The following is a 10,930-nucleotide window of genomic DNA, read 5'->3' on the forward strand; positions in this document are numbered from 1 at the left end:
AATCTACTCAGAAGTAAGTTCCGTTGTGTTCGATGGGGGGGGGGGGGGCTCCTCCCAGGAACGTGTGCATAGGCAATCCTATCCACACTTTCCTGGGAGTAAGTCCCATTGAACACAATAGGACTTACTTCTGAGTAGACTTGCAGAGGACGGTGCCCTTACTCTCTAGCAAATGTTCTCAAGTCTGCAAGCTTGCTTCACTTGAAAAGCAAAAACCACTGAAATGAACAGGGCACGCTGACAAGTGTAGGTTTAGGATCCAAGCTGCGTTGGAATCCGTTAAGTGATCCCAGCTTAAACCCAAACACTCTGCTTTGATTTCCAGGTGAGTGGTAACCAAAGGACCAGTCACATTGAGATCCAGACACGCGCCAAAACCTTCGCACTGAAGTGGGAGAGGTCAGCCTACACCCCAAGTGGGACAGTGCGTGCATCCCAAACTGCGATCCACAAGCAAATTAAGGCGCTGCATTTTGCATACAACCCATTGGACGTCATCGCCCGGATCGCATCCCTGGGAAAGAAATCCTACTAATCCTATTTGGACATTCTCAACCTCAAGCACTGAAGGAACAGAGAGTGTCAGACGCTGTAAGCACAATCCTGTGCTTGTCTACTCAGAAGTAAGTCCCACTGCATTCAAAAGGGCTTACTCCCAGGAAAGTGTGGATAATACTGGGCTCTGTAACTTCAGTGATACTGAACGCTTCGACCCAAAGGATTTTTGCTTGGTAGCAAGTATTCCTCGTTCTCGTGATGGCTGGGAGCCCAATCCTATGCATGTCTACTCAGAAGTAAGTCCTATTATAGTCAATGAGGCTTACTCCCAGGTAAGTGGATAGGATTGCAGCCTAAGATGTTTGTCAGCGGATTCCTACAGCCCCATCTAGCCATACCCGGTTCTCTCCGTCCTTGGATTTAAGCCTGGCGATTTCCATTTAAGGCGGACAGTCTGTGGCTGTTTACGCTGAACCAAGTCTAAAAAAACTGCAGACTTTGGCTGCAATCCTGTCCACCCTTTCCTGGGAGTAAGTCCTATTGAACACAATGGGACGTACTTCTGAGCAGACATGCATAGGATTGTGCCCTTCGACGAAAACGCTCTTGAAAGCCACTGCGCCCAGTGTGTGAAGAGGTCCTAGGCACTGAAGGGCAATAACCTTAAGGCTGTAATACAGCAGGGACGTGCGGAGGGTGGGGAAGGCAGGTGAGGCAGAGCCTCCCCACAGCAGTCCTTCGAAAGGGGCCGCCGCGCGTGAGGTGTGCAGGCACACACAACCCAGCGCGGCTGCCTGCGAGGTGTGCAAGCACTCACGACCCACGCGTTGGATTGTGTGTGCTGGCGCGCCTCACACGTGGCGGCGCTTTTGGAAAGACTCCGGTGAGGAGGCTCTGCCTCACCTGCCTCCCCACGCACCGCACGTCCCTGTAATACACAGTACTAAATAACGCCCTTGCTAGGGAGTGCGGAGTACACTGAAAATTGTGGTTCTTCGTTCCGGGTAAACATGCGCAGGATCGGGCTGCAGAAGAGCACTGCAGAGTCATTTTAGAGCGCGACCTTATGCTTGTCTACTCAGAAGTAAGTTCCATTGTGTTCGCTGGGCTTTGCTCCCAGGAAAATGTGGACAGAATTTCAGCCTTAGAGCCCAATCCTATGCATGTCAACTCAGAAGTAAGTCCCGTTATACTCAATGGGGCTTTCTCCTAGGTAAGCGTGGATAGGATTGCAGCTTTAGGGCCCAATCGTAACCAATCTTCCACGGGGCAGCCGTGCCAATGGGGAGTGCACTGCATCCTGTGGTGGGGAGGGTCAGTCGCAGAGGCCTCCTTAAGGTATGGGAACATTTGTTCCCTTACCTTACGGCTACATTGCGGCCGTACCAGTGCTGGAAAATTGGATAGGATCGGGCCCTTAGAGTGATGGATGGGGCGGGGCAAGGCTCCCCCCATGGAAGAGTGTCTCTTGGAAAGCGGGCTCCGGCTGCGATCCTAAGCACGCTTTCCTGAGAGGAAGCCCCACTGAAGACCATGGGACTTACTTCTAAGTAGGCAAGCAGAGGGTTGTACTCTTTGTTTCCTAAACAGCCACGGAAAGGGTTTCTTTCCCCCCCCCCCACCTTGCAGAAAGGACTGGAAGCCCCTGAAAGCATATCCCTCCATCGGGAGGTGTCCAGTGTCGCCCTTCCCCCGCGGACAGCCAAGCCTGCCAGCGGTTGAACAGGGAGCTGGGAGCGCCCCCCCCCCCTCCAGCGCTGTGCGTGCGCTTGGCGCGTTCTGGTACCCAGCGGAGTGCGCTGGCCGCTCGCAGCGATGACAGGCCGGTGCCCGGCCCTTTGCACTTCCAGGCTGCAGCTGTTCCGGCCGCCTTATCTCTGCGCTGGCCCGCCAAGCGAAGGCTTCCCTCCTCCCTTCACCCCCCCCCCCGCAAGAGGGACCCTTCCAGCCTGCCGCTCCAGACCTGGCCTGACCTTCAGAAGGCTGCCAGCGGCCCAATGAGGTTTTGGCCACATTTTCCGGTGTTGCCTGACCCAGAGCTGAGGAATGCGATAAGGGGCGGGGGGGCTCTTGCGTTAGGGCCTGACCGGGGCGGGCGCGCTGCGAGTCACTGAGAGCGGGACATCTGGGGAAGGAGGCAGAGAGATCTAAAGGGATCCGCTCGTTGGAGGAACCCAGCTGGACGCGGAAGGGGAAAAGGGGGTTGCGGACAGGCAGCAGTTTCAAAGCAGGGAGGCTTTTGTGGGTTGGGTTTGTTTTCTTGGTCCCAGCGCCAAGGGAGCATCTTTCCCACGGTGGGCAAACCGTCTCAGACCTCACGCTCAACCTTGACTGATTCCAAGCAAGAACATTCTAGCCACCCCCCAAACACTCTTGGCCAGCCTTGCCAAAGGCTTCCCAGCCGCCCAAAGAACTTCGGTCTCTCTCTCTCTCTCTCTCTCTCTCTCTCTCTCTCTCTCTCTCTCAGAAGGCACTACTGATTTGGTTTTGTTTGGGGCTTGGAGGATCATTAAAGCTTTCATCTACAACGAGGCTGCAAAGTCATTAACACCCCCCCCCCCTCGCCTTTACTCTTCTGTTACACTGATGAGAACGAATGCTCTTTCTCACTGCCCTGGATGGGGAAGCCTGAATTCAAGGAGGCTTCAGCTGGACCTGTCATCTGAGAAAGCTGCCTGCCTGGTACGGGCTGGGAGCGCCCTGAGCCCACAGACCTCATATCAACTCGTTAAAAAAAAAATCCAGAGTTTGTACTCTTTTCTGCCTATCAGGAGAAGTGAACAACATAGAATGAGCTTTGAAATCTAAAATGTGTTTGAGGACAGTAGCAAACTAAGATCCAAACATTCTGGTTTATGGTATATCACAGATTTGATATACCCCTGCTAATCGGGTAAGAGGCACTTTTTCAAGTGGGTGCTCCTCTTTTTTTAGCAGGGGGAGAGTAACTGGCCCACCTCACCCCAGCAGTGTCTGTTCGAGTGGCTGTCTGCTGGTATTCATTTGCATCTTTTTAGATTGTGAGCCCTTTTGGGACAGGGAGCCATTTAGTTATTTGATTTTTCTCTGTAAACCGCTTTGTAAACTTTTAGTTGAAAAGCGGTATATAAATACTGTTAATAATAATTAATAATAATTTGGAATTTCTTTTTTCCCCTATGTGTTAGTGACTGGATGTTTCCAACAGGGAGAACCTGTAAGAGGTCTTTTTCTGAAAGTAGGTCTCACTGTCAGTGCTTTTAAGCAGCACTAATCTGATTTATTTATTTATTTATTTATTTATTTATTTATTTATTTCAGAGGAGCCTTGGGTGTTGATTCATGTTTCTCTAGGGAAAGAGAGGTTTCACATACATTTTCTACCCACCCCCGGGCATTCTCATACTAACATTTGACTGTATCAGTCTGTCATTGGAACTATGACTTATTTTCCTCATATCTGTCCCCGTTCACTGATCTAGAAATACTTTCCAAAGTAACCAGAAGTCATCAAGGATCCCAGATTTACAGTTGCACAAAAATAATCAGGAAGGGATGTGACTTTTAATCCATTTATAATAAAGAGGTTATAATAAAGAGGTAAATCAATTGTGAAAGAAAATTACTGTTATACAGAATAATATGCACAATATGCACGCATGTTCCATATGTGCAATGATGCCCCAAATACCCTGAGTTTCCAATCTACTAAAATCTACTGGAGTTTTGCTATTGATATCGAAAGAACTGAAATTGCATCTCTGGTTCTTACAGTCCTACTTAATTTAGCTACAGTACTTCCTCTCCACAGAAAAGAGAAATATTATCAATTTTTTTTTTTATCCTGTGAATCTGCTAAGGAACCCAGTTTGCTTCAGAAATTATCTGGCTAACCACATAGCAGCTCAATGTTCTTCAAAAAATCACTTAACAAGCCAGGTGCAAGAGGTTAAGAGAAGGTATTTAGAAAAGTGAAAAGGTCTCCAAAATAATATACTTCACATAACCTAAAATCTTGGAGAACACCAGACATTTCAAGATCATCCCACTATGACCACATAGTTTTTAAAAATGCAGTGAAGGTCTTTCTCAGTTATCTGTGCATGCGTTTAACCACTAATTTGGTTAAGAAAACAACTACTGAAAACACTTTCTTCAAAAATAAAACACTGCATTTTGAAGAATAAGTTAAATGAATTTTGATTTTTAAAAACATTATTTTCATTGTTGGTTTGTGCTGCAGTTCAAAGACCGCATCCAAGGAACTATCACAGTCAATGAAGCATATTATTTACTTTCTCAACTATGCATTTAAAGCACAATTACCTCCCAAACACTGTGTATCATTACGCAATGCAACAAGCCAATTTACCATTTACACATTGAGCTGTTGTCTGTTGCAACAGGGAAATTTACAAAAGTAAGCAAAACTAATTATGGAATTCACAACTGGTTTTCTCCAGAATTCACTATTAATTCATTGCGCTTCAGCTCCATACATGTGGTGAAATTGCTAGGAAAATTCATGCTGCAATAAATTATTAGGGCACAATCCCCCAGGAAGTCCACTTGCTCAAGTTCATGGGAGCTGCTGGATTATGTCAATTTTTAAGGTACTGGAATATATTTTCTTGATCTAAATAAATTCAGTACCTAAAGGGCATTGCTTTCTCATTCACACAAAGAATGCTAGATTAAAACAAGGAAAGTTTAGTACTTTGAGGATTTGTTTCAAGTTGCTTCCAGTTTGTCTCCATCTCTTTTCCTACTCCTAAAAAGTGGTGCATCCAGTAAAACAAAAGATCTCTTTCATTATCAGCTCCAGCCACAACCCAGTTAAGCAAAAACACTTTGGAGTAAAAAAAACAAAAAACCAAAAAAAAACCTTAAGCATACTTGTTTGGGTGTAACTTCTGGTAAAATCAATGGAATTTATATTTCTTCTTGTAGGATAACTTCCAAGCACTGATTCACGGATTCCAACTTAATTAAGATCTTAGGCAGAATTACTGATTCTAAATACATAATGTATTTTCATTTGTCCTACAGCTGCAATCCTATGTGCACTTACTTGGGAGTAAAGTCCCATTGAACTGAGTGGCTTTTACACCCTAGCAAGTGTGCATATGGTTGGGATGTTACTATCACAAAAATATGTGCTACATCACATCCCAGAGAACGGCACCTTTAAACTCACACTTGTGATACACTGCTCTGGAGCAATTCAGTGGTAGAAGTCACACCCATTCAGCCAACCTCTGCCTGAATAAAAATCACAAATAGTTACTTTCAGCACAAAAAGTTTATGATACTCACTAGATGCAGTTTAAGCTTGCAGTTTAAGCTTGACTGTAAGAGTAAGAGATGTTTGTTTCAGGTGAGTAAGATAGAATTACAGCCTAAGTCTTACTGAACACAATGGGTTTACTTCTGAGTAAAATAACAAAATTTTCTAACACCTCTATGCTTTTACTTCCTTTACATTTGTAGAGCTAATGGTGGAAGGACAACTGATTATTTTCTTCTTTGTCGGATAGGAGAATTTTCTAGCAACTCCTGTCAATGTACTGTAATGCCAACTGAACACATCAGTAGTTTCTGAAAGTGGTTCCCTGGAAATCAATCTTAAATTGCTGTAGATAAATTAACAAATGTTAATTCCACAGTGTTATAGAAACTATAACATTAGACATGTTATAGGATGGACAAAAACATCTGTAGGGATCTAACAAGATGTCTCCAAGAAGAGGTACTACTACAACTTGTTTATTTAAAAAAAGTAAAACACTGCAGAGTTTCAGGCCATAGATTCAAAAATGTTGCCAATAACAGGTGCCACAATTTTAAAAATAAACAAAGTAGCATGACAACTGGTAAGAGTTATTAAAACTGAATTTTCACATGTGCCAAGATGCAAGCCTAAACATACCTAGCAGGTTGTAAGTCCCATAGAACTTAGTAGAATTGAATTTTTTGTAAATATACACTCTAGAATGTGTAGTTACTTGAAAGGAAATCTCACTAATTTGTCTTTACATTTTATTTTTCCTTGATACACCACTGAATTTCTCCCTCTGAAGCAGCAAATGTAACAGCACATCCTGAGAAGCTGGACAGGCTAGTTAGTATTACATCAAATTCTTTAAAAAAACCAGAAGGCACAATATTAATAATGGGATATAGTGTTAGGAACTCAGTGTATTCCACTTCTCATTGAAATTGATATTCAATATTTCAATGATTGTAGTGAACATGTTTTGTACCTGAAGAAGTGCTTACCATCTTCAGTCTTTTTTTTTTTTAATTCCAGAATCATCTCCGCAGAATTCCTAATGGAACTACTTCAATACCACTACCGATTAAATGAAGTTGAAGATTACAAGTTAAAGTTGCAAACCTAGCAATTCATTGAGAGCTCAATCCTATGCAAGTCTACTCAGAAGTCCTATTATGTTCAATGGGGCTTACTCCCAAGCGAATGTGGATAAAATTGCAGCCTTAATCCACAATCATTTCCTTGCATGTTAAATCACATCACAATTCACTTAATTGGAAGTAAACTTGATCAAACAAATATTATGTGTCAAGAACATTCTTAGAATGTTATGATTCTCTAAGAATCTTAAAATGCTGAGTTAGCCTAGCTGTACACCCCGGGAATCGTGTCCATTCAGAAATGCATTCTCTTGATTTAATTAATGCACCTATGTCCAGGATGGCAGGCAGATGTATTCATAAGAACATAAGAACAGCCCCACTGGATCAGGCCATAGGCCCATCTAGTCCAGCTTCCTGTATCTCACAGCGGCCCACCAAATGCCCCAGGGAGCACACCAGATAACAAGAGACCTCATCCTGGTGCCTTCCCTTGCATCTGGCATTCTGATATAGCCCATTTCTAAAATCAGGAGGTTGCACATACACATCATGGCTTGTACCCCATAATGGATTTTTCCTCCAGAAACTCGTCCAATCCCCTTTTAAAGGCGTCTAGGCTAGACGCCAGCACCACATCCTGTGGCAAGGAGTTCCACAGACCAACCACATGCTGAGTAAAGAAATATTTTCTTTTGTCTGTCCTAACCCGCCCAACACTCAATTTTAGTGGATGTCCCCTGGTTCTGGTATTATGTGAGAGTGTAAAGAGCATCTCCCTATCCACTCTGTCCATCCCCTGCATAATTTTGTATGTCTCAATCCAAGCGTCTCTTTTCTAGGCTGAAGAGGCCCAAACGCCGAAGCCTTTCCTCATAAGGAAGGTGCCCCAGCCCCGTAATCATCTTAGTCGCTCTCTTTTGCACCTTTTCCATTTCCATTATGTCTTTTTTGAGATGCGGCGACCAGAACTGGACACAATACTCCAGGTGTGGCCTTACCATAGATTTGTACAACGTAGCCGTTTTGCTCTCAATACCCTTCCTAATGATCCCAAGCATAGAATTGGCCTTCTTCACTGCCGCCGCACATTGGGTCGACACTTTCATCGACCTGTCCACCACCACCCCAAGATCTCTCTCCTGATCTGTCACAGACAGCTCAGAACCCATCAGCCTATATCTAAAGTTTTGATTTTTTGCCCCAATGTGCATGACTCACAACCAGGCATGATTGCAAAACTACGCAAACCTCTGTTCACACGTACTCATCATACTCACTGTTAATTCCAAGGAAACATGCAGGCTCCATGTGTTTACTCTTGGCTGCAGTGCTAAACATGCTTAAGTGTATCTGCCACTATGGGTGCCAATCATAAACTTTATACCACAATTACACTGCAGTCCCCAAAGTTCAGCTCAGCTCAGCCTAAAGCTAAAACAGCTATAAAGGTGGTCACTGACGGTTAGGATGGGGCTGCAGGGCTTGTTCTGATTTGGGTTTGCAGGTTGTCTCCAGTGACCATGGGGCCCAATCCCATCCAGCTTTCCAGTACTGATGCTGTCGTGCCAATGGGGTGTATGCTGCATCCTGCAGTGAAGGGGGGGGGGCAGTCATAAAGACATCTTCAAGATAAGGGAGCGTTTGTTCCCTTACCTTGGGGGGGGGGGCTGCATTGTGGCAGTTGGATAGGATTGGGTCCCATATCTGCTAGAAAGGCTGGAACCCAGGTCCACTGAAGGCATTGTCAAAAGCGGCCGCCAAGACCCACTCATTGCTGTCAGTGGGAAGAGCCTTCTCTGGTGGTGGCAGTGGAAGAGGGGGGGCTCACGCCAGCCAGCGCTAGCCAAGGCAAGCCCCGCACAGCAGTCCCTGTCAAAGGCTACCCTATCCACACTTTCCTGGGAGTAAGCTTCATTCATGAGGCTTAGTTCTGACACGCATGAGGCTTCAATCCTATCCCCACTTTCCTGGGAGTAAGCTCCGTTAAGTATAACGGGACTTCGTTCTGAGCAGACACGGAGGCTGGGGCTCTGCGCCTTACCTTGGTTGCGGATGGCCTGCTGGCCCTCGAGGCAGCTGGGCAGGTAGGGGCCGCCGGGGAACATCCTGGCCTGGCCGGCGGGCGGCTGGCTGGGCGGCGGGGGCGGCGCGAAGGGCCCGTAGCGGCAGGCTCCGGCGGTGCCCGTGAACTGGCCGGAGAAGTGGACGGTGAAGGCGCTGAGGCACTGCTCCTCGTGCGGCTCGGAGGCGCTCCAGCTGGGCTCCTGCTTGATGAAGGCGGAGTGCGGCGGGGCCAGCGAGCCGTAGGAGGCGCCCGGGGGGAAGTCCAGCACCGGGGCCCACTGCGCGGCGCTGCTCACGGGCAGGGGGCAGCTGCCGTTGCCCGGCAGCGAGGGCACCGAGGGCGGCAGCAGCGAGTTCAGGTCGCGCACGTCGGAGCCCATCTGCTCGCCGCACAGCTTCCTCCGGGGCGCAGGGAACCACTCGCCGCCCGCGCCCGCGCCCCCGACGCCCGCCGCGGGGCCGGCGCACTTGTTCCAGGCGCCCTGGCCCCTGCCCGGCTCCGGCTGCAGGCACCACGCCGCCCCCGCCGCCGAGCCCAGCCCCTTGGGGGACGCCGGGTCCGCGGCGGGCAGGCAGGCGCCCGCCTCCAGCCCCGGGGGCGCGGGCAGCAGCGACAGCGCCAGGTTGGTCTCCAGGGCCGCCTCGGCTCGGCGCACAGCACAGCAGCGGCACCGGCGGGGATGCTCGCGGGAGGAGGAGGGCACGGACCGCCGCGGAGCCGCCTCCAACTTCCCGCCCCGACCGCGGCTGTGCGCTCCAGTCCCCGAAGCGCCGCTAATTGAGAGGGGCCGGGAGCGCCGCGCGGAGGAGGAGTCAGCAGCGCCCGTGCCCGTCCGCACTCGCCGCGCCGCGCCGCTCAGAGCACACCCCGGGGTGGAGCGGGGGACTCTCTCTCACACACACACGTGTGCGGACAGCCCCAAACACACACAGGACTTCCTCACTCACACGCAAACACATATGTGTGGGGACAGCTCCAAACACACACAAAATGCACTCTCTCTCACACACACACTCACACACACACACGTGGGCACTGTTCAAACACACAAAACTCACACACACGTGGGGACAACCCCAAACATACAGCTCTCTCACACACACGTATGTGGGGACAGCTCCAAACGCACAAAACACTCTCTCTCACCCACACACACACACGGGGGGGGGGGCAAAGACCAGACCAGGGGCGTGAGGGGGCGCAGGAAAGACAAGCTACCCACAGCCACCCAAAGTGGCCCGGGTGCTTCCTTCGCCCACCTCCTCCTCTTGAGAGGCTCCAGCAGGTTCTTGGCCGGCTGCTCGACTCCACAGGGGTTCACTCAGTGACTGAATACTTGCACGTGTGAAAGGGAAGCTGTGCCACTCACTGATGGGGGGGAGGACTTCCCTTGCCAGGAGCTGCGTCCTAGGAGGTGCCTTGTATTGGGAGGGGGTAGGAAGTCTCGCTCTCAGTCAGGAAGCCCCCAACTCGAGAGGGGGCCTCGGACATGCCCGGAGCAGGTGATCTTAGAGGAGGCTCCGAATAGAATCCTCTGTACCTGCCCTGGCCGGACCACTTATCACACTTGGCGCCATATGCGCTCCTACTCGGAAATGGCGACTAACTCAGGGCCCAGTCCTAGCCAACTTTCCAGCACTGGTGCAGCCGTGCCAATGGGGTGTGCGCTGCACCCTGCTGTGGCGGGGCAGTCACAGAAGCCTGCTCAAGGTATGGGAACATTTGGGCTGCATTGCAGCTGCACCCCTGCTGGAAAGTTGGATCGGATCGGGCCCTCCATGGGATTTACTCCTGTGGAGACCCAGCGAGGCCATCGCACGGTGCGGTTGGCTTCTGACTCCGTGTGCGGGAGCAGGACCCTTTTCCAACCCACTGGGCTGGCTGTCCTCGGGGCACCAACCAGTGGCCCGGCTGGAGAGAGTCCCACCTGCTGCTACCTCAGGTGCCAGCCGGCTCCCGTTGGGTGATGCAATCCTATGCACACTTTCTTGGGAGTAAGTCCCATTGGAC

General features: G+C 49.3%; 1 protein-coding gene across 12 annotated transcripts in view; it reads right to left on the minus strand.

Moving 5' to 3' along the window:
- The window catches only part of WT1 (WT1 transcription factor), a 62,230-nt gene extending 52,931 nt beyond the window's left edge, over positions 1 to 9,299 (minus strand). For all 12 annotated transcript variants that reach the window (XM_066628133.1, XM_066628159.1, XM_066628115.1 and 9 more), the window contains exon 1: positions 8,897 to 9,299. In XM_066628133.1, the coding sequence (XP_066484230.1) occupies positions 8,897 to 9,299 (403 nt within the window). The remainder of the gene's footprint in view (positions 1 to 8,896) is intronic.
- Positions 9,300 to 10,930: the final 1,631 nt, after the last annotated feature.

Source organism: Tiliqua scincoides, chromosome 1, assembly GCF_035046505.1.
Source record: "Tiliqua scincoides isolate rTilSci1 chromosome 1, rTilSci1.hap2, whole genome shotgun sequence".
Classification (NCBI taxonomy): Eukaryota; Metazoa; Chordata; class Lepidosauria; order Squamata; family Scincidae; genus Tiliqua; species Tiliqua scincoides.